At 36.5% G+C, this 22,353-nt stretch overlaps 1 protein-coding gene across 1 annotated transcript in view; it reads left to right on the top strand.

Annotated features, from left to right (window-relative positions):
- DEPDC1B (DEP domain containing 1B) overlaps window positions 1-21,684 on the top strand; it is a 56,685-nt gene extending 35,001 nt beyond the window's left edge. The window contains exons 8-11 of the mRNA XM_054578651.1: window positions 14,237-14,403; window positions 16,106-16,282; window positions 20,123-20,308; window positions 21,523-21,684. Of these exons, the coding sequence (XP_054434626.1) occupies window positions 14,237-14,403; window positions 16,106-16,282; window positions 20,123-20,308; window positions 21,523-21,684 (692 nt within the window). The remainder of the gene's footprint in view (window positions 1-14,236; window positions 14,404-16,105; window positions 16,283-20,122; window positions 20,309-21,522) is intronic.
- Window positions 21,685-22,353: the final 669 nt, after the last annotated feature.

Raw genomic sequence — 22,353 nt, 5'->3', positions numbered from 1 at the left:
CCATTGCTTTTCAGACCCTAAAGTCAAGTTCACCTGCTCATTTATTCCATTTGTCTGTTCCATCAGTCAGTTGAGCTCGAGACCCTTGGTTTATTTGCTAGTGGACTGGAAGACTGAGATAGTAGCTCTTTGTTGTTCCTTCTTCCTTATGTCAAGTTGGAAGATAATTCAAATTCACTGCAGATTGTAGACTGGATCATCGATCAGTAGGTCGAGATCTCCCCTTCTGTTTCTAACCTAGAAATATCCAGAAGATTAGGTTTTCAATTCTTCTGTTCCTTTGTCTAGTGACTTCTAGGACATCTTTGGAGATGTGCTCCATGTTTGCCTTGTTACCTCTTTGCACTTGCATTTTTCACAGGATCCTTATCCCATGATGATTCTTAATGGAAAACAATTCATGTCCTGCAGAGAGTGCCTAGGTGGTGTGCTTGATCAGACAAGGGGCTCTTGCCCATGTTAGTCCAAGGTTCTTGCTGTTGGTGCTCTCTGTTCTCAGGGCCCAGAGCTTGTGTATGGCTGGAGGTTTTGAAGATACAGATAGGCCAAGGAAAAGATATTGAAGCACCTCCAAATGTAATAACTACTATTATGTCAAGATTGTTGGCAAAAGTGGCTTTAGGTACTCTGTAAAGGTGGAAGTTTAGGGAAATGCCTAGCTATTCCCTGGCTATAACTAAATACAAAAGCTATTTATAAGCATACTGGTAATCACTAGGACAATTAAAAAACTTTTGGGAAATAATTTCATACCTTTCTCACACCATTCAACAGGGTAAATTCCAGCTGGGTTAGAGAATTAAATGTAAAAAATGCAAATTGAAAATATAGTTGGTATTTATCTGATGTTGGGGTGGATGAAGGACTTTCTAGGCATAGAAGCAAAGGAAGTCATAAATATGCCAAAGCGTTAGGATTCTTCATGTAGGAAGGGGCATCATCTTGTACGTGGGTGAATTTATATCCACTTTTAAGCAATTCACAAAGGCAGCTTGTTTGCCTTTCTTTAAAAGCCTCTAGAGAAATAGTCTCTCTTGCTGTGTCTTTCTTTAGGCAGGGTTTTCTTACCAATTGTTGTGTAGTCTGAATTCTTTTGGCTTAGGGTAAACCTTTTCCTTTTTAAACCTCTTTTCAGTGAAAATGAAGCTGTGACATATTTTTTATTCCTTTGATTGTTTGAAAACTGCAATGAACCTTTCTTGAGTCTCTTGTTCTGTGGCCAAACAGACATGGTCCCAGTGGCCTTTCTGGGAACAAACTCCAGGCCCTCTCAAAAGTCTTCATATTTTACTTCTTTTCTGAAGCTCCCATAAGGAATAACGTATGGTTAACTTTACATATGTTAGCAGAATGATTAGGTCTACTTTGCAAAAATGAAAGTTTGTTTTCTTAACGATTTGAAAATGGAAATCTGATGTAACCACTGGGGAATGGGAGGGAGGGCAACAACGGAAAGTTGTTTTGGCCAAAGTGTCACCTAACCTTTAATAATATAGAATTTTATAAATTTTTATTGACTTTGATTTTATTTATTTCTGTTTTAAGGAATAGTTGGGTTTCTTTTGAGTATTAAATTATTTGTTCACTTATTGTTCCTCAATCTAGCTAAATAATGAAATAGGTTCATGATTGAAAAAACTCATAGATGATTTGGTAGATTTTTTTATTATCTTTTCATTGTTTTATTCTTATTTCACCAATGGAAACATTACCAAGATCAGGTAACTTGGTTTGTTGACCTAGTTGCAGGAAATTTGATCAATTGCTCGGCCTTTCTGGGCCCCAGCTTTCTCATTGTTAAATGGCAGTAATGCCTATCATACTTACGGATATAAAAACATGGAACTTAAAGCAATGGGTAACACTTATTTTCCTACTAAGTATCTTTTTTTGTTTTGAAAACTACAAAAATTGGAACAATGCATAAACTAAGAGAGGATTATCCTATGTTGCCATAATTTCTTCTCTCAAAGGATTGGAAGATTTTTTTATGTAAAACTACTTGTCATAGATCTTTACAATCTATAATTGAGATAAGGATTGTTATAGCATTCTGAAAAGGAAACAGGTTACCTCTGGAGCTACAGAAGGCCCGTGTTGTTTTCTCAAGGGTGAGAAGATCCATTATTTTTATGATGACATCGAGATTGTAGAAACGATGAAAGATGAGAAAGTTACTATTTTAGCTCCTGTTTTAGCAAAATGAAATAAATACAAATAATAAAATAGGTACAACATTAAAACTCTTTGGCTATCAATTGAGAATAGAATGCTAATGTCCTTCGGAAGTTCTTAAAATGGAACCTAAAAAAACCAAGAAGCTCTACTTTATGATCTGAAAGAACCTGAAAGTACTTGCTGAAGATGTCTCTTGAGTGCAACTGTATTTTAAAGCTGTGTTCTCTTGCATTCACTTTTTTCTGAATGCTGTAGTGTGCTTTTGTCAGTACGCTTTTATTGAAGGCGGGGTGCAGGGGGAGGATGAGGTAATGGTGAGCAAGGAGAAAGAAGTTAGGAAACAAAAACAGAGAGCGCAGATTAAACTGGTTTTGAGAATCTAAGTATTCCTATATGTGTTTGAACTGAGGAATGCAGTACATCGCACTCCAAGATTCAAAGACAGAAGTAAAAGCGAGTCTTGCTTTAACGTTTGAACGATTGATAAATAACATCCTTGGGACTGGTTGCCAAGAAGGCCTTAAGTATTATAAATACCTCAGACTTCAGCCCTTTTCTTACCTTTTCTTTGATCACATCCATACCACTTCGTGAATCACCCATGTGCTGAGTATTTTCAGTTCTTGTCCTTATCTCAGATCTGTCTCCTGAAATCAAGACCAGAATATCTGCCTGACTTCTGGCTGTGTATTCCTAGATGTTTGTTATACATGCGCCTCAATTCAAACTCAGTAATCTCTAAGCCATTGTTTCAGAAACTGCAGGTTGGATGTGAATTCTGTAGGACCCATGGACAAAGCCAAGGGAGATAGGATTGGGGGTGGGAGGTGGGGATGGGTGTAGCAGGCAAAATGGAGAAAACTGTACTTGAACAACTATAATAAAAAAGGGGAAAAAATACCTGAAGAAAAACAATAAAATAAAAAATAAAATATGTTTTAAAAATTTTGTATAGTAGAACATTAAAAAAAATAGAAAAAGAATAGTATACAAAATATCAGAGTGCATTGTATATAGTAAGAGTAGGTATTTTTATAAATATTTTTGTTTTTAATACATAGGAATATGCATATGTATTGTTACTATGTAAAATGTATTTCTTTATTTTAGTTGTAAAAAAACTTTTCAAAAAAGAAAACCTGCTCTAAATTTACATGGTAAGGTGACTGTGAGGATTTAATTAATGTAAAGGCCTTTCAGAAAGTATAATATTGCTTAAATATTACTACTAATAATAGTTAATTGTGACAGGTGGTTATATTATGCATAGTTTGTCTTTTATGCTTGGGTAAAACCAACATGTGGTTTGTTCTTACAGTTAGAAAGAAAATACATTTTACCTATGGCTTATATTTTATAGAGTCATATTCATTTTTTCATCCTTATGTGTTATGGAATTAACCTTTTAAAGTGGTTTAAGTTTCTTCAGGCATAAACTACCTGCTTTGAAAAACTTATTCAATTTTCTACTTCCTGAGGGGGAAAGTAGCAATAGTTGTCACCCAGCTTTATTTTTCACTCTCCAGAAAGTGGTTTTGAAGTGCCCTCCTTAGTATAAAGGAGCTAGTTTTGGGTTTAGTTATGTTCAGAAATTCTCTATTCTTTTCACTTTTTCTGACCATGCCCCCAAGTTGAAGAATGTAGAATGATATTTTTCTTTGTCTGCTTGTTAAGTGTTTGTCATACTCTTTGAACCAGAATTTTTACTTTGAGGAACTTATCCTTAGGAAATAACTGACCACGTGGAAAAAGTAGGAAATGCAATATAGTATATAGGAGTACATACCTTAAACTGTGTGGGCTCAAATCCTACCTACCACCAACTAGTTGTATGACTTAGGCAAATGACCTAATCTCTTTAAGCCTTCCCTTTTTAAAAATTATAAATGGAAATAATAATGGTATCTACCTCAGAGATTGTTATAAAGAATAAATGAGATATATTAGCTGTTTAATGCACTGCTAAGTACATAATAAAATGCTTTATAAATGCCAGCTATTTTTAACATTAAAAATTAGTTTCATCATTATAAATCTTAGCTGCTATTATTAGTTTTAATTTTTTAATTATATTTTATTGATTATGCTATTACAGTCATCCCAGTTTTTCCTCCTTTGCCCCCCTCCACCCAGCAACCCCTGTTCTCTCAGGCAACCCCACACTATTGTTGATGTCCATGGGTCGTGTCTTACATCATTACTTCCTGTAAACATAGGTTTTATTTTATTTTTAATCTGCTCTATTTTTATATGATATATATAATAATGTGATAAACTGGAGCACAACTAAATGTCCTTATGACTTAGTTCTTTTCCTGTCTTTAGCATCTGTGTTTCTAACACTAACGGATTCCTAGGCATGTAACTTTTTACACTGCTGCCTCTTTAAACATTCAAAAACATTAAAAAATTATCAAGTATTTCCCTATCAGTTTTGTAAATTTTCCAATAATTAATATTTTTATGATTTCAAATTATAGCCTTAATATGGTTGGGAAGCACTATTAATTCATGTGTGCTTTATACTTGAGGTTTAATCTCTTTTAAAATAATAGATTTACTTAATGGCCACTAGGGCCTTAAGGTTTTTTTTTTTTTTTTTTCAGGTTGCTGGAGATTTAAAAGATTACTTCTGACCTAGTACAATGATGAGAGGTCGTGGGTAGATGAACTTCTAAGACACAATCCAAAATTAAAATAATTTTTATCTAAGACACATATAGTAGCCCAGAAAAGTGTGCCTATGTATATAGAGTATGGCATTAACTAGAGAGTGTACTCTTTTAATTAATAATTAATAATTGCTAACCCCTCGGTTTTAGCACCAAATAAAAACTAAGTAGAGTTCATTGAGAGGAACTTGATAATTGTTGTTTCAGAAAGCTATCCTCTTATTGGCAGATTAAGAAGTAAAGAGTGCAGTTGTGTATAAGGAGGAATAGCACACGTGGATGTGAATACCAGTTGAATTCCTGGGTCAACTTTTAACTACTTTGAGCTTTGGTTTCTTTATCTTTTAAATGGGGAAATATTTCCTTCTTTACAGAATAGTCAAAATGATTAAATGTGAACAGATAAAATTGCTTAACATGTAGTACTGGGGGCTGGAAGACATTCATTGTAATGTTACTCAGCTTCCAAGATGGAGGAGCAAGATTTCACAATGTCATTTGATTCATAAGCAAACAAAGTTGTGGTATAACTGATCTCCCAAGTCTTTTCAGTCATTGAAATGACATTAATTTAGCACCTGTAATATTCTAGACACCAGAGTAGGAAATGAAAAGGTACATACTTGGCAGCATTAAGATTTGAAGTGTGTAAAACCTTCCCATATTAATTCCGTGTTTAAGTTTAATACATATAGATATTCTCTTGAACATTATGAATATAAAGGCATTTCTCAAAATTTTGGACTCATTTGATTACCTAAGTGTTACTTTAATAATCTTCACCATACTCCTGTGAGATTGGTACTATTAGTTACTATTATATTTCCTTTTGCAGATGAGGAAAATTTTAGTAGATTTGAAAAAGAGGTTGAATAATTTTTCCAAAGTTATTTGGTTCTATACAGTCATTCCATGTTCATAGTATCTCTACTTTTCTAATGTTGAATATATGACATGACCTTTAAAAAAATTTCTCTTTGGTAACTGGAGAAATTTTATAAATTAGAGATATTTAATGAAATTATTTATATGAGTTTCCATAATATTTTAAAATCTAATTTGTAATATAACAAGCAGAGCTGATATCATTGTGGAATGACAATGAGGAATATTTTTTCTTGTCAGTAATATAGGTAGGACAAACTCTAGCTTATTTACTTATAAGCTGTATGACTTGGCATTATCATGAAAATTAAATACATATTTATGTACGTTAGCTGTTTTTCTTTTTTTGAAGATCATTGACTCACCAACTGCAAACTCAAGGCTAAATATATAAGTTTTTATTTTTTAAAAGGTAACAGAGGAACTTTTCTGCTTTTGACTATTATGGAGAAACTGGGATTGGGTTAACCCTTCTGTTAAAAAACAACTAGAAAACTGGACAAAATATGAGGCAACTGCTTTCAGACATTGGATCACATGTAGCACTGTTGCCCATGACACAAGTGAGAACAGTGAAGTGAGCTCTACACGTGCCTTGGCTTTCTGCGTGGAAGAACTTTGCAGATTGCGATGCTGAGAGGCGGAGCCCAGCAGAGGCTGTCCGTCTTTCTCAGTTGGACAGGCAGGCCAGGTGAGGAGGCCGGGACTCGTAGTTCAGAAAACCAGAGAACGTTAAGGGCTGCGTCATGTCCCTTCCAAAAGTCTTATGTTGAAGTCCTAACCTCCATTACTTTAGAGTGAGACTGTATTTCTGTTAGGACCTTTAAAGAGATAATTCAGGTAAAATGCGGTCGTATGGGTAACCCTAATCCAGTATGGCTGGTGTCCTTATAAGAAGAGTTTAGGACACAGACAACACACAGACTAAGGGAGACCAAGTGAGGCCAGAGCAAGAAGGCAACTGTCTGCCAACCAAGGAGAGAAGTCTCAGGAGAAACTAACCCTGCTGATGCCTTGATCTCAGGCTTCTAGCTTCCAGGTTTGTGAGAGAATAACTTTGTTGCTCAAACCACATAGTCTGTGATAATTTTGTTAGGGCAGCCCTAGCAAACTAATCCAAGGCAATTATGCAGAGAAAGAGCTTTAAAAATCTGCATAGAGATCCCCTTGAATCTGTTTCTCAATAAACACTAAGCTGTACATTTCTAGGGTAATGCTCCTAAAAGCTGGATAAATGGAACCCACAGTGAGATACAAAGGGATGACGATAATAAAGATGGATAACAAGTGTTAGGGTGTGGAGACTGTTGCTGGTGGGAAGGTAAAATGGCACAGACATTTTTTTGTACATTTATGGCAGTTCCTTAAAAAGTTAAACATGGAGTTACCGTGTGATTCAGTGATTGTCCTTTTAGGTATATACCCAAGATAATTGAAGACATACATCCTTACAGCAACTTGTACATGAATGTTGTAGCAGCACTGCTCAGCATAGCCAAAAAGTACAGGCAACTGAAAGGCCCATCAGATGGTGAATGAAATGTAGTGCATCCATACAATGGAATATTACTTAGCCATAAAAAGGAATAAAGTATGTTACATGCTACAACATGGATGAGTCTTGAAGACATTATTCTAAGTGAAAGAAGCCAGTCTCAAAAGATTACAATATTGTATGTTTTCATTATATGAAATGTTCAGAACAGGCAGATCTACAGAGACAGAGATTAGTGGTTCCCAATGGCTGGGGGAAGAGATCATGGCAAGTAACTGCTAACGGGACTGGAGATTTCTTTGTGGAGTGACAAAAATGTTTTGGAATTAAATAGTAGTGAGGGTGCATAGCTTCGTGAATATACCAGACCAAAAAAACAAAAACAGAAACACCAACCCAAAAAACTCATTGAATTGTACACTTAAAAAAAGATTGTCTCGTAAAAAAAGAACAAAGGAAAAAGAACCAAATACAACTTTAGGACTTAAAAAAAAATACTGTATTGCAAATGAAAAGCTCATTGGATAGGATTAGGTGCAGATTAGACAATGCAGATAGAAAGATCAAGGAATTTAAATACATAGCATTAAAAGCTAGCCCGAACAAAGCAGGAGAAAAAGAAGACTGGTGGGTGGGGATTAAACAGAACAGTCTCAGTGACATACAGGACGGTATCCAGCAGTCTCATATACATGTAACCGGAGTCCCTGAAGGAGACTTCTCAGACTGGCTCACATGTCCTTTTGCCAGATCCCCATCATTCATTGAGCACTTACTGGCACTACAGTCTCATCTTACACATTCTTTTCCCAGACCTAGTATCTTCAAGGATACTTGGTTCCTTTTAGTAAAGAATGATATTTAGAAGCCAAGATCTAGTGCTAGATGTGCTCATTGTTATTGGAGTTACGGTTCATAAAAAGAAAACTTTCTTAAATAGCACTTAAAGAAGGAAGCCTGCAATTTGATTTCCAGATTTCCATCAAAAATATTATTTGAGAGGGTGGGGGATGGTGTTAAATTAGCAGAACAGAGACTAATATAACAGACATTCATGTGCACATCTCTCAACTTTATATCACATTTTACAATGTTGCAAAGACATTCATGTGTTTATATGTAGAAGCAAAATTTCTAGGTTGTTTGGTATTCACTAGTTCTAGCAAATTGCTTCCCAGAGTGGTTCTATTAGTAATTTACATTCCCACTAGCATTACATTCCGACTTGAACATTTCCTTACCAATATTTTGTTTCATCTGGCTTTTTAGTTTTTCTAACCTGGTGGGTGTGAAAAGGAATCTTATTGCTGTTTATTGGTTATATATGGTATATATAAAGTACTTCTTGGGTGAAGTACTTTAACTATTCCTAACTCATTTTTTCTTTTGATTTTTTTTTTTTGTCATTTTAAAAATACGAGATCTGTCTGGAAAAAGTCCAGTCATTGTTAATATAAAGAGAATGGTTTATGCATAACCGATGTAACCTGGCAGCCAAGGAGAGTGGACTGGAATGCGCATGCATGAACAATGATGACTTCTCTCTACTAGTCAGTGGGGTGGTAGATGCCGTTGAGTGAGCGTGTGTACTATGTGACCATTGCATTGAAAATGACTGAGCGAGTAGAGCAATGAATCTGCATCAAATTTTGCATTAAGCTTGAACATTCCTTCATGGGAACTATCCGGATGATTCGCAAGGTCACAGCTCTGGACAACTGGTGACTGAGCAACTGGTGACTGGGCATCATCACGACAGTGTTCATGTCTGCGCATGCATCAGGTCTCGTGCAGAGTTTTTTTGATGAAACATCAAATCACCCAGGTGACTCAGCCCTGCTACAGCCCAGATTTGGTGCTCTGGGACTTCTGGCTTTTCCCAAAACTGAAATCACCTCTGAAAGGGAAGAGATTTCAGACCATCGATGAGATTCAGGAAAACACATGGGACAGTTGGTGGTGATTGGGAGAACTGTGCGAGGTCCCCAGGTACCTACTTTGAAGGGGACTGAGGCATCATGATCCTATGTCCAATGTTTCTTGTATCTTGTATCTTCTTCAATAAATGTGTCTATTTTTCATATTATATGGCTGGATACGTTCTGGACAGACCTCATATATAATCCTATAATACTAATCCTTTTTACCTTCTGTCTGACAGATATCATTTCCTAGTCTGTGGCTTGTCTGTGATTTTAATCACAAGGTACAGAGCTTTTGTGTTTTACTTTGGACGAATTAATTTGTGTGTCTCATGAAATTTTTTTTATAAGATTTTCTTTCATGTTTAGGTCTCATACAAGGGAAACAAAAGAAAGAAACAAATGGGATTACATCAAACTAAAACGTTTTTGCACAGCTGTTGTGAATATCCATGTGTAAGACTTTGTATGAGTATATGCCTTCAGGAAAATAGCTAGAAGTATAGTTGCTGGATCATATGGTAAATGTATATTTACTTCTATATGAAAGTGACAAGCTGTTTTCCAAAATGGTTGTGTCATTTTACAATCCCATCACTGATACATGAGCCTTCTAGTAGCTCCACATCTTTTTCAACACTTGACATCATCAATCTTTTAAATTGTAGCCATGTCAGAGGGTTTGTAATGGTATATATATCTCTTTGGTTTTCATTTGCGTTTTTATGATGACTAGGTATGTTGGATGCATATTCATTTGCTTAATGGACATTCATATATCTTTTGTTATGTGTCTTGAAATTTTTCTTTTTTTTAAATTTATTTAAAAAATTTATTGCAAATGAAAAGCTCATTGGAGATTGGGAAATGGAGGGAGAAAGAGAGCGAGAGAAACATCAGTGTTCGAGAGATACATGGATCGGTTGCTTCTCACACAATCCCAACTGGGGAACTTGGCCTGCAACCCAGGCACGTGCTCTGACTGGGAATCAAACCGACAACCTTTTGGTTTGCAGGCCGGGGCTCACTCAACCAATCCACACCAATCAGTGCTCTTTTTCTTAACAATGTCTTTTAAAAAGCAAAAAATTTTAATTTTGATGAAGTTCATTTTATCGTTTTCTATTATGGTTCATGTCTTTTTGTGTCCCAGGACATCTTTGCCTACCTTTAAGTATTATACTATTTCACATATAATGTTACTATGTTGTAATAATATTCTTCCATTTTCTTTCTGTTGCCCTTTGTACTGTTGTTTCATACATTTAATCCTACATATGTTTTTTAATAACATGTTATAAACCCTCCTACACATTGTTATTGTTTTTTATTTAAACTGACAATTTTCTTTTCAAAGAAATTAATGAAAATAAAAGAAGTTTTATCTACCCACATATTAATCTTTTCTGGTATTTTCCTTTCCTTTGAGTAAATCCAGACTTTCATTTGCTATCAGTTTCTTTTTGCGTGAGAAATATCCTTAACATTTTTTGTATTATAGGTCTTTTGGAAAATAAATTCTCTTGTTTTGAGGGGGGATGGCTCTGAAAAGTCTTGACTTATTTCTGAAAGATATTTAAATAAACACAGAATTCTAAGTTAAATTTTCTTGTTCTTTTAGCACTTTGCAGATGTGAGTCCCTTGTTTACTGGCTGAAATAGTTTCTGGTCAAAAGTCCTGTGGTGATTCCTTATTTTTGTTCCTCTGAATATAATGTGTCTTTTTTTCCCCTCTGACTACTTTTGAGGTTTTCTCTGTCACTGATTTTTAGGAATTTAAATATATCGTGCCTTTATTTGGTTTTCTTTGTTTATTGTGCTTTGATTTGTTGAATTTCTTTGTTCTGTTTATGTATAGATTTCATCCAATTTGGAAACTTTTGGGCTATCATTTCTTCAAATATTTTTTCTATACCTTCTTCTCCTTTTCTAAAACCTTTGGTATTTTTCTACAGGTTGCTGCAGCTCTGTTCATCCTTTGCCCCCACTTTGTTTTTTCTCTCTTTGCTTCTATTTTGGCTGGTTTATATTACTGTATATTTAAGTTTCTTGATTTTCTTTTTTGTACTGTTTAATCTGTTATAGTTCTCATCCAATGAATGTTTGAGGCTTAGTATTTTTCAACTCTGGAAAACCCATTTGGTTCTCTTTTATATTTTCCATTTTTCTCCTCACTGTGTTCAAATTTATTTTAAATATGTGAACATAGAATACCTATGAATATGTAACATTGTGTGGCTAATTCCTCTATCATCTCTGAATTACTTTGTACTCTGGCAGCTAGTATGGCAAATAGACTGTAAGGGGGTAATGAAGAGAAAGGAAGATGCAAAGTTCAGATGAAGTACTAGTTGGGGCTGGTAAGAAGTAATTAAATTCTGTATATAATTCTCTATAAAGCTTTCTACTTTTTCCATGAAGCCGTCTATCACATTAGCCCAGAAATCCCTTGTATTTCTAATCATAGAGCCAGATTTCACCTTATCTTACTATGTTTCATGTATATGTAAAAAATACCTGAGGCCTGTCCGGAAAGCATCCAGCCATGGACTATGAAAAATAGAGACAGTCACTGAAGAAGACACAAGATACAAGAAACATTGGACATAGGACAGTGATGCCTCAGTCCCCTTCGAAGTAGGCAACTTGGAACCTCACACAGTTCCCCCAGTTGCCATCAGCTGCCCTGTCATATTTTCATGAATCTCATCGATGTTCTGAAATCTCTTCCCTTTCAAAGGTGATTTTAGTTTTGGGACAAGCCTGAAGTCACAGGACACCAAGTCTGGGCTGTAGGGGGGCTAAGTCACCTGGGTGATTTGATGTTTTACCAAAATGCTCTGCAAGAGATATGATGTGTGAGTGGGTGTATTGTTATGATGAAGCTGCCAAGCACCAGTTGGCCATAGCTGTGGCCTTCTGAATCATCTGAATAGTTTCCATGGAGGAATGTACAAGCTTAATGCAAAATTGATGCAGATTCATTGCTGTACTCAGTCATTTTGAGTGCAGCGGCCACATAGTGCACATGCTCACTCAGTTAGCATATACCGTCCTGCTGACGAGTACAGTGAAGTCATCATTGTTCATTCATACACATTCCAGTCCACTCTCCTTGGCTGCCAGGTTATATCAATGTTGCACAAACTGTTTTCTTTATATTAACAATGGCTGGACTTTTTCCGGACAGTTCTTATATATCTATATATATGTTGTACACATATACATATATACATACACACATATATATTGCCTGGAATTCTCCAGTGACTTTTTAGGTTTTTATAATAAAACCTGAAGTCATTAAGGATAGTCTACAAGGTCCTGTGTACCTCTTGGCTTCCTCTCTAACCTCTTTTCTGATTGCATATTCATTACACCTTACTCTCTCTTCACATTGGCCTCATTGCTGTTCCTCAAACACTTCAAACGCACTCCCACATCAAAATCTTTATAATTGATATTTCTTCCGCATTGAAAATTTGTCTCTTTGCTGTTTCCCTGGCTTACTGTCATTCCTTCAGATGACTGCTCCAATGTCACCTGCTTAAGGAAGAGATCTTCCCCGAAACACTAGAAGTTTTCCCCGTCACCCCCAGCTCCTGTCCTTTATTTTTTTCATGACATTTATTCACCTCAGATCACATTTATATATTTTTTTGCTTATTATCTGCTGGGAATGGAGCTCCATGAGATCAGACAGGGTTTTACTTTATTCTTCATTCTATCCTTTCTAAAACAGTTCCTGAAATATAGACAGGGCTTTAAATATTTGTTAGATACATGAAGAAATGAATTAAAATATGGGCATAAACATTTTTCCTTTTCATGGATTTGATTATGTTGAATTGAAAGCAGATCTAGATAGATGATAATGATAATCAGCGGCAATATTTCTGGTGAACATTTAGGATCTGAACTTGGTACACAAAAGCCCCCTTCTCCAGCCCCCTTTCTCTCCCATGCATATCAGCTGCCTTGGGATCAAACCCAAGCTCCTTAATCTGCCATGCAAGGATTTTTTAGATCTCATCTCTGCTGATATTTTTAGCTTCACTTCTGTATTAAGCCCTTACCTCACCGCCTATACTGCATTAGTGTTGAGTGACTTCTAGTTCCCCTAATGTGCCCCTTGCAGATGTTTCTTGCAGTACCTCTTACATTTGGTCATTTGTTTTTTGTGGGTCTCTCCTTCTCACAGTGAGTACGCTCTTCAGAGGAAGAAAGCTGGCATATTTTTATAATTCCAGGACCATAGTTCCTGGCGTATCATACATGGTCAGAAAATATTTACGAAATGTAAAAGATGGTTTTGCCTACAAGTCAGAGACTAGAAGCTAGAAAAGGTTGGCTCTGGACCAGTAAATTGGTGAAAGCAGCTTCAGCTCTTCAGTGGCCTTGCAGTGGCTGTGTGCAGGGACAGGTGGGGGTGGAGAGTGCATAATGTCAGAGTACCCTGAGTTTTAACAAAATCATACTGGGTGAGGAGGGATGGCGTGGAACACAATTAAATCAGCTCCCTCAACTAGAAAAAGGATCTTAAGTACGAGGAAGGATTATTGGACAGGTGTTATTCAGAAAGAAGCAGACCCGTTTGGCGGTGAACTGACCGTAGGAGCATTAGTTCTATTATTTAGTCTATGAGAATCATGTAAGATGGTAACAGCTTGTCATGAGGAAATAATACAAGGGGGAGGATTCAGGGCAATGGCGGCACATTCATGTTCTTGCTTATGTTATCTTGGACCTATTAACTGTGTTAGGGATTTGGTTAGGCTCAATCTGACTGTTCTTGGTTCAGTGGGGAAGAATGCTATGAAAATTTAGTTATATCTGTCAAGAGTGTGGAGGGGGAAGTGGTTTGTTCTGTGTTCTGTTTATTTGTCAATACTAGTTGGTGGTTTGCATTTTCTGTGCTGATTTGTGACAGTGGATCTACTGTATAATCCATTGGCCCAGTGTAGTTGAATAGGTAAACGTTTTCTATATAATTTTAGTAATATATATTTTGTAAAAAATGTGAACATAAGAGAGTCAAGTAGCCTATAGGGTTTTAAAGATTAAAAACTTTCTCTCTAAATCAGGTTTGTTACAGGAAGAGAAAATAGCCATCGAAGCATTTCAGGTTTGCTGCCTCCTCCTGCCACCTGAAAATAGGAGAAAGTTACAGCTGTTGATGAGGATGATGACAAGGATTTGCTTAAATAAGGAGATGCCACCACTCTGTGATGGTCTTGGCACTCGGACACTGGTAGGTTGATTTCTAACACATAACATGACTTGAGTTTTTGGAATAAAATTCACCTGAGTAAAGTTCACCAGCTTGGCAACCAGAGGAAGGTACATGGCAGACTTGCTTAAAGAGCCATGGCTTGGAATCCACCCGGAATTCCAAGCACATGCTACTGTGCTTTGGTCTCAAGTGTCTTAACATAAAGAAAAGTAGAGAGCGAGTAGGGGTAGGCTCTCTAGTGCAGGGATATCTGCGGGATCCTGCCTGTGGGTAACACAAAGCGAAGGAAGGGTGGGCAGAGGGGCTAAGGGATCTCTCAAGAAAACAACAGTCTCTCCTCCAGGTCAGAGGGTTGCGAAGCCTTTGTTGCTATAACCAGTAGGAGAGATGCAGCATATACAAGTGTAACCAAATTGGGAAGAAGTAAAATACAGAGTTGGATAAGACAATTTGGAAGGAGAAAGAACTTGTATCTCCTGGTGTATCATCTAAGGGTCCATGAGTGAGGGCTTTTCTTAAACTGTTCTCAGTTTTGCTTAAAATTGAGTAATTTTGAATTCTAATTGGTAATGTTAGCATGTTTTAAAATAGGGTGTATGTTTAGAATCGCTCACTAGCTAAATTTCCTAATTTCTCTGAAAAACAAGTCTTGGAGTAAAATTGATGCTTTATTAGCATGTGCATCTTCTTTTCATATCCTGGTGAACCCCTGTGCACCTAGGGGTCTACGGGCCTGGTTTTAGAAGTGGGGAGTAAGATTAGAGGAGTACTCAGTGCCCAGTGGACTAATTCTTGACCTTTTTTAGGGGGTTGGGGGTAGATTGGTAGGGAAGCTAAAGGACCTTTCTGAAAAACTGAAGAAAAGCTTGCACGTATTCTCCAGAAGATTGCATGTGTAAAATTTTGCATACAATTGTAAGGCATTCATGGACTCCCTGGGCTCCATAGTCTCTTGGTAGAGTCTCTGTACACATAAATGTGAGTGAAGATAAAGTATCATCTGCAGTGTTGATAAAGTGACATCTTATTTAACATGCTTATAGGCTTTGAAATAAGATTGTCAGCAATAAAATTGATGAAAAAAAAAAAAGTCCATCCAAAGGATAGAATTAAGAATGGAGTAGTTAATATGAATTCTCTGGAAGCACCTGCTATAATACTTTTTATATTTCTGCTTATCATATAGACTGTCATCATTTAATGCATTTCTTGTAAAGTACTAACGGTTTTCTTCAAAGGTGACTATCAAATGTATATTCAAGAATCCTAGAGAAAAATAACAGTTAAGTAGGAAAATATATTACAGTTGAGGAACACAGACTGTTAGTAGATTTTTTAAAAAAATATCAATAATAAAATTAAGATATTATACTAAATGGCTACAAAGATTCAGGTCATGTTGATAATTTTCAGAATTTTTTTGAATATAAATATATATTTAAAACCATGTGTGAAAGGGGTTTACAAGCTGTTCAGACAGGCACCTCTGCTAAGTCTCTGTGGGATGCAATGCGCACATTCTGTTCATGCTGATTAATGAGGAAATCAGCCCATCTGAGAGGACCAGGTGTGGCCACTTGCTAGGTAGGAAGTGCACCTTGTGCTGTGGCCCATTTCTCCCTTACTTGTTTTATTTGCATTTCGCTTGCACAGTCTTTGCATAATATTGCACAAAAATCATCTGTATTTATTTAAAAATTCCCCCACTTTTTTTTTCCAGATGATTCAGACATTTTCTCGTTGCATCTTGTGTTCCAAGGATGAAGTGGACTTGGATGAGTTATTAGCTGCTAGGTTGGTGACATTTCTGATGGACAATTACCAAGAGATTCTGAAAGTCCCTTTGGCCTTGCAGACCTCCATAGAGGAGCATGTAGCTCACCTACGAAGAGTGCAGGTAAAGGAAGGGATATTATCAGAGCCTATGAAATTGTCAGCAGAATGTCTGTAAACTTGGTAGGCTTCTTGGGACTTTATATTACCAGGATTAAGTGCATTTATATGTACGAGGTTCTTACAGCAAGACTTGGCACATAGTAAGCACTACAAGTTTGTTATCCTTGAAAATTTGTGGATTGGTCGTGTTATACCAGTGGAAACTACATACATTTGATTGCAAATTCCTTAAATGGATTTGTTCAGAGTCTACATATACTTCCTGATGGAAATGACTTATGTGAAATACATGTCTTGATTCTTAATAGCCCGGCAACCCAGGTAGTGTTAATTAATATTTGTATTTTTTGGATGAGAAAACTACAGCACGGAGAACTTAAGCAACTTGTCCAAGTTCACAGAGCCAGGATTCACACTGATGAGATCGGTCTCCAGAATTAGCGCTCCTAACTACCACGCCAGACTGCCTCACGTGCAATGTGGTGTGGTAGAAGAACAAGAGCCAGAGGGACCTGGGTCAAATTCCTGGCTCTCTTCCCTGGTTGTGTAGCTCTGAGCAAGTCCCTTAACCTCTCTAGATTTTAGTTTCTGTTTAAGTGTTAAAATGGACCGTATGTGCTGTATAAAGTAGTCGTGAAGTATTTTGCAGCATAATACTATACTTTGGATTACTGCAAAACCCTTTGTATGGTGTCTGACATGTGGCAGGTACTGTTTGAAATGGAGTGTTATCATCATTGCTGCTATTACATTAAAACAATCCAAAAGAAATGTAATATATTACTGTTATGTGGATCCCACAGTGGGGTTTGTATGTCATCCTGTGGAAGCAGAAACTTTTGGTAAGAAATCTTTTGGCAGAAATTCTGCTTGGTTCCTTCTGAGTGATTGGACCTCTTTACACTTAAGCACTTTTTGAGGTTCCTTAATTAAGGCCCAGTGAACTGCTACCTTCCAATGTATTATTAAAGTAAATAATTGTTTAGTTGTTGCCAGTGAGCAATTTAAAAGTTAAAATAAAAAAATTTCTTCTATTTTGGTCATTATTAACCTAGTACATTGAAGGAATTTGGAAAATACAGAAAATACACACCAAAAATATCAGAGTAACACTGAATGTTCTGTCAGTACTAGTCTTTTAGGTATTTTTCTGTTATCTTTTTCCTTCTTTCCCTTCTTCCCTTCCTCTCTCCCTCCCTCCCTCCCTCTCCCCTCCCCTCGCCTCCCTCCCCTCTCCTCTTCCCTTCCCCCTCCCCCTCCTCTCGTCTCCTCTCCTCTTCTCTCACATAACTTACTTTCTCTCACCTAAAAATGCAACAAGAAAAATTTCCCATATTGTTAAATATTCTTGGTTGACTCTAGAGTGGCCAAGAGCACAGACTCTGGAGCTAAATGGTGTTTGAATTCCTGGCATGTTCTTTATTAGCTGTGTGACCTTGGACACACTGTGTAATGTGTCTCTGTTTCAGCATCTGTCCCAACATCTCTCTTTCTTCATTTGTACAGTGGGATGATAATAGTTAATACCTACCTCCTAGGTTGCTTTGGGTATTGAATGCCTTAAAATGTCAAGTGCTTGGAATAATGTTTATCACATAGTAAGCTCTCAGTTGGTAGACATATCATCACTATTATTCCACAATATCATTATTATTGGTAACTTAGTGTTCCATAATATGCTTATACCATAATTTATTTAAATGATTTACTTTGGTTGATATTTAGGTTGCTTCCATTTTTATTTTTTTGTGAGCAACATGACAGTAAATATTTTATAGCTAGATTTTTTTATTTTTTGGTTGATCCATGATTATTTTCTAAGAAAAAATTCCTAGGAGCAGCATTGCATGGTCAAATGGCCCTGAATGTGTTTTAAGTGTTGGTTGCATATTGCCAAATTTCCCTTTAGAATGATCATTCCAATTTATACTCCCATTAGTGGTATAAGACAGTGTTCATGTCTTTGCACTCTTCCTTACTTTGGGTGTTATCATTAAAATACATACCTTTGCCATTTCAATAGGTGAAAAATATAATCTTATTGCTGTTTTAGTTTCATCTCCCTGCTTCTCCTTGATATTTTTCTGAGCCAAATTTAAAAAAACAAACAAAAAGAAATACTTCACTGAATTTCTGGCAGGAAAAGTGGTAAGAACTATGTTGCGCTGTATACTCGCTAGGCTTGTGTATTCACATAGCACAGGCATCTATTGCAGCAATTTGTACTTGTCAGCCCTTTGCTGTCAGTTGTCAGTTCAAGATCAGAAGGCTGAGCTGTGGTGATTGGTTTAACTGTGATGGCACTGAATAAAATCAGTAACTGCTCAATTGTCCAATTACATTTTCTGTCTTAGAATTATTCAGTGAAATTGCCGTTGAGCTGTTTGTTTCAGCGCTTAGCTCCTATAGATCTCTGTTCGCTCACATAGACTGCTTAGCCCCTACATCCTAACACATTCAGGGCAATGCTTCTCTGAAAATGGGCAGTGTTACTTGGATTGTCCTGGTGAATTGTTTTGGGGCAGTTTTGGGCTGACTCTGGGATAGGTCAGTTGTGAGGTTGGTTTTGTGTTCTTCCACCAACCCACTATCAACCTTGTTTGCAATCCTCCTCTTCCTCTTCTGCCCTCTACTCACACTTTTCCCTAGGACTCTCACCTTTTTCTTAGGACTCACACTTTACTCTGGCCCTGCCCTGCTGTTTCTGGACTCCTTGCTCCATATCAAAAAAGGAAGGGTCCTGTGTATACATACCCCTTTCCTTTATGGTTCTGGTTTGTGCTAGGTGGCCTCTAACTGGTCTGGCAAACTGATGTTGAGGCATGGAATGTACTTGATGTAATAACTCTCCTTGGCAACATTTCTTATTTAACTGTGGCTTCTGGGGAAAAAAAATCTTAAGCCAGAAAAGTGAACATAATAGCAATTTTATCTACTGCAGGTGAACAATAGGTGCTGTATTTTTGAGAAGATGACCCTCTTGGACTCTGAAATTAAACAATTTTTTATCCTCACCCGAGGACATGCTTATTTATTTTTAGAGAGAGGGGGAGGGAGGAAGAGAAAGAGGGAGAGAAATGCCAATGTGAGACAGAAATATCGATCAGCTGCCTCTTGCATGTGCTCTGACTGGGGACTGAACCTGCAACCCAGGCATGTGCCCTGACCAGGAACTGAACCCATGACCTTCTGGTTTACTGGACGACACTCCAATTAACTGAGCCACACTGGCCAGGGCTAAAATTAATTATTTTTAATGGATGCTCATTTATTTACATGTCTTAGTATCATCTTTCCTCTCATTGCTCTCTTCTCCCTTTGCCCTGTGCAGTATCTGCACATTCGTGTTCACCTGATTCTTACTCTTTCCATGTTTGGAGAAAGCTGTAGTCCTTCTCTCTGTGTGACAGCTGAGCTACGTGTGCCTCTGTTCATCCCCAACGGAGGGAGGACCAGACTCTTCGGGTGGGGGAGGGAACCTGGATAATTCACTGTGGGTCCAACATCATCACTGTTTTGAATTGTTTTATAGTCAACATGTTCAGTTTATGTTTCAATTTCAAGACCGTATTAATTAAGAGGGTTTTGTTTATTAAAATGGTAAAAAGGCAAAAATGTCATTTAAAACTGTGGCATTGAGTGTTTTTTATTTTTTTATTTTGTTTTTGTTTTTGTTTTTAAGTTCTGGAAACACTTGAACTTTTTCATATGGAGTGTTCCCCAATCAAATTGAGAAATGGTATGGCATTCCTAGTAGGAGATATGCTGTGTTTGATCGAACACATTGTTGTAATTTATTTGGAAATTCAATTTTTTCTTTCCCTTAATTCTTCTCCCTCAGATAAAGTACCCAGGAGCCGACATGGATATTACCTTATCTGCTCCATCATTTTGCCGTCAGATCAGTCCAGAGGAATTCGAATACCAAAGAGCGTATGGCTCTCAGGAACCTCTGGCAGATTTGTTGGAGGAAGTTATAACAGATGCCAAACTCTCTAGCAAGGAGAAGAAGAAAAAACTGAAGCAGGTAAAAGGGATATTCCTTATTAGTCATTTCTTCTTCCTATTGTTCTTACATGTTTTTAAATTCTCTATTGTAATAGGTTTCAAACAAATCTCATCTTCTGAGGTAGCAGTTTTGAAAATGTATTGTTTAGTTCGTGTATTCCAGAAGTCTCACTGATTTACATGGTTGTGGTCAATTTCCCACATCTTTATTCTCCACTGTAGACCTTTTATCATTATTGAACTCTTCATTTATCCTCTAGTGTTTGTCTTTTATTTTGATACGTGGCATATGATATGAGTTAGTGGAGCAATTACTTTAAATTTAGAGGAGCTATTAAATAAGGACAGATTTCTATGAAAGGCAAATCAGACTGAATTGAAATTATAAAATGTCTAGAAATTAAAAGCCTCTGGTTTTAGGTATCCAGTGTCAAATTGGTTTCTTGCCTCCGGCATCACTAAGTTTTTAGTTCCTGTTGGACAGCATGGCTCCGGGTTTTAGAGAATAGTTTTCAACTCAAAATAAGTTTACTATGACCATTCTTAAAATATTGATCCAAGATTAAATGAATGGTTTTTATTTTTAAAGACAGACACCTGCATAGCTTGATTCCTGATCACAACCGTACATACAGGTTATACTCAGAGCACCAGGGTTGTAGATTCTCAGTCATGTTTTTCTCAGCAATTTTGGAGAAGAGTTCAATGGTGAGGAAAACTTATTGCCTCTTTTTAAGCTTTTCATAATATAATGTATACCAAAATGTTTTTCATTTGGGCAGAAACAGGTGGGGCTGAGTTGGAGATGCAGAGAAAGGGTGAAATGTAGTTGGACCAGACTTTTCTTTAATTGTTTAGAACATTAGTTATTTTCAAGTCAGATTACTTGTGAGTACTTTAAAAGTAAGCTTTATTTATTGTTGGCAGTGGGTAAGTTTTTAGAAGTGTCACTTAAATGAGAAGTTTATTTGAAGATTGGACCAAATTAAAGATGTATTAGATATATAGAAAATGGAATCAAATGATTTAACATAAAGAAGTGGATTTGTGTTGAAGTAAATTTGTTTGTGATCTGTTTTTGTCTTTGTTCTCTTTTCTGATGGAAAACAATAAACATTAAAACAAAATGAAAACAGGAAAATATGGGATTAGAAACTTTTAAAATTAGATTGCCCAGTTTTATTGGCTCTTATTCATATTATGGACTCACCGTGGAATATTTTTTGTTTTTAGTTTCAAAAATCCTATCCTGAAGTCTACCGAGAACGATTTCCTACACCAGAAAGTGAGGCACTTCTGTTTCCTGAAAAATCAAAACCAAAACCACAACTGCTAACATGGGCACTAAAAAACCCCTTCCAGCCATTCCAAAGAACTAGAAGTTTTCGGATGTGACCCTCCCACGGCTGGTAGAGAGCTCTGATGCTGTTTTGAGTAAATGAGTGATTAGGGAGTATGATTTTGGAAGAAGGAAGAACAAAACATAGAGACTACTGAAATATACATATGATCTGACCTCAAAAAGTTTTCTTTGAGCCAACATCAGTATTTTTCTAAAACTCAGTGCTATTTTTAAAGTGTACAAATCGATTAAACATGAAATGAATATATATTGGTAATGTTAACATGTTTATAATTATTTGAAAAGTTAAGGGTATTTTTATTTGTTATTTTTCATTGTGTTTTTGAAATATTTGTATATTCATTTTAGTTGCTGTTGTCTTTGTTGTAACCAAGTTTTAGAAATAGTATATGTACTTGAATAAGACACTGGGTACTGTTACGGTGATACTATTGACTTAATAGCCAATTACGATATTTCATGTGTAAATTCTGTTTTTCATTGTTGCACAAAGATTTTTAAATGTCCTGTGTTATGATGGCTGCATCTTTTATTGGCAATTTGTTGGGTGCTATGACAGATTTTATTAAAGCTCGTTCTTTTATGATATATATATTAGTTGGTGTTTACCTATAAGCTGAGTAGATTTTCATGTGCCTGCAGTGGTATAATTTCAATCTTGGCTAGAGATGGAAAACTGAATATGTTCCTTTAGACATGAT

Source organism: Pteronotus mesoamericanus, unplaced genomic scaffold, assembly GCF_021234165.1.
Source record: "Pteronotus mesoamericanus isolate MK-2021 breed Mesoamerican mustached bat unplaced genomic scaffold, CSHL_Meso_final contig_50, whole genome shotgun sequence".
Lineage (NCBI taxonomy): Eukaryota > Metazoa > Chordata > Mammalia > Chiroptera > Mormoopidae > Pteronotus > Pteronotus mesoamericanus.
This window is presented reverse-complemented; position numbering and strand designations above follow the sequence as displayed.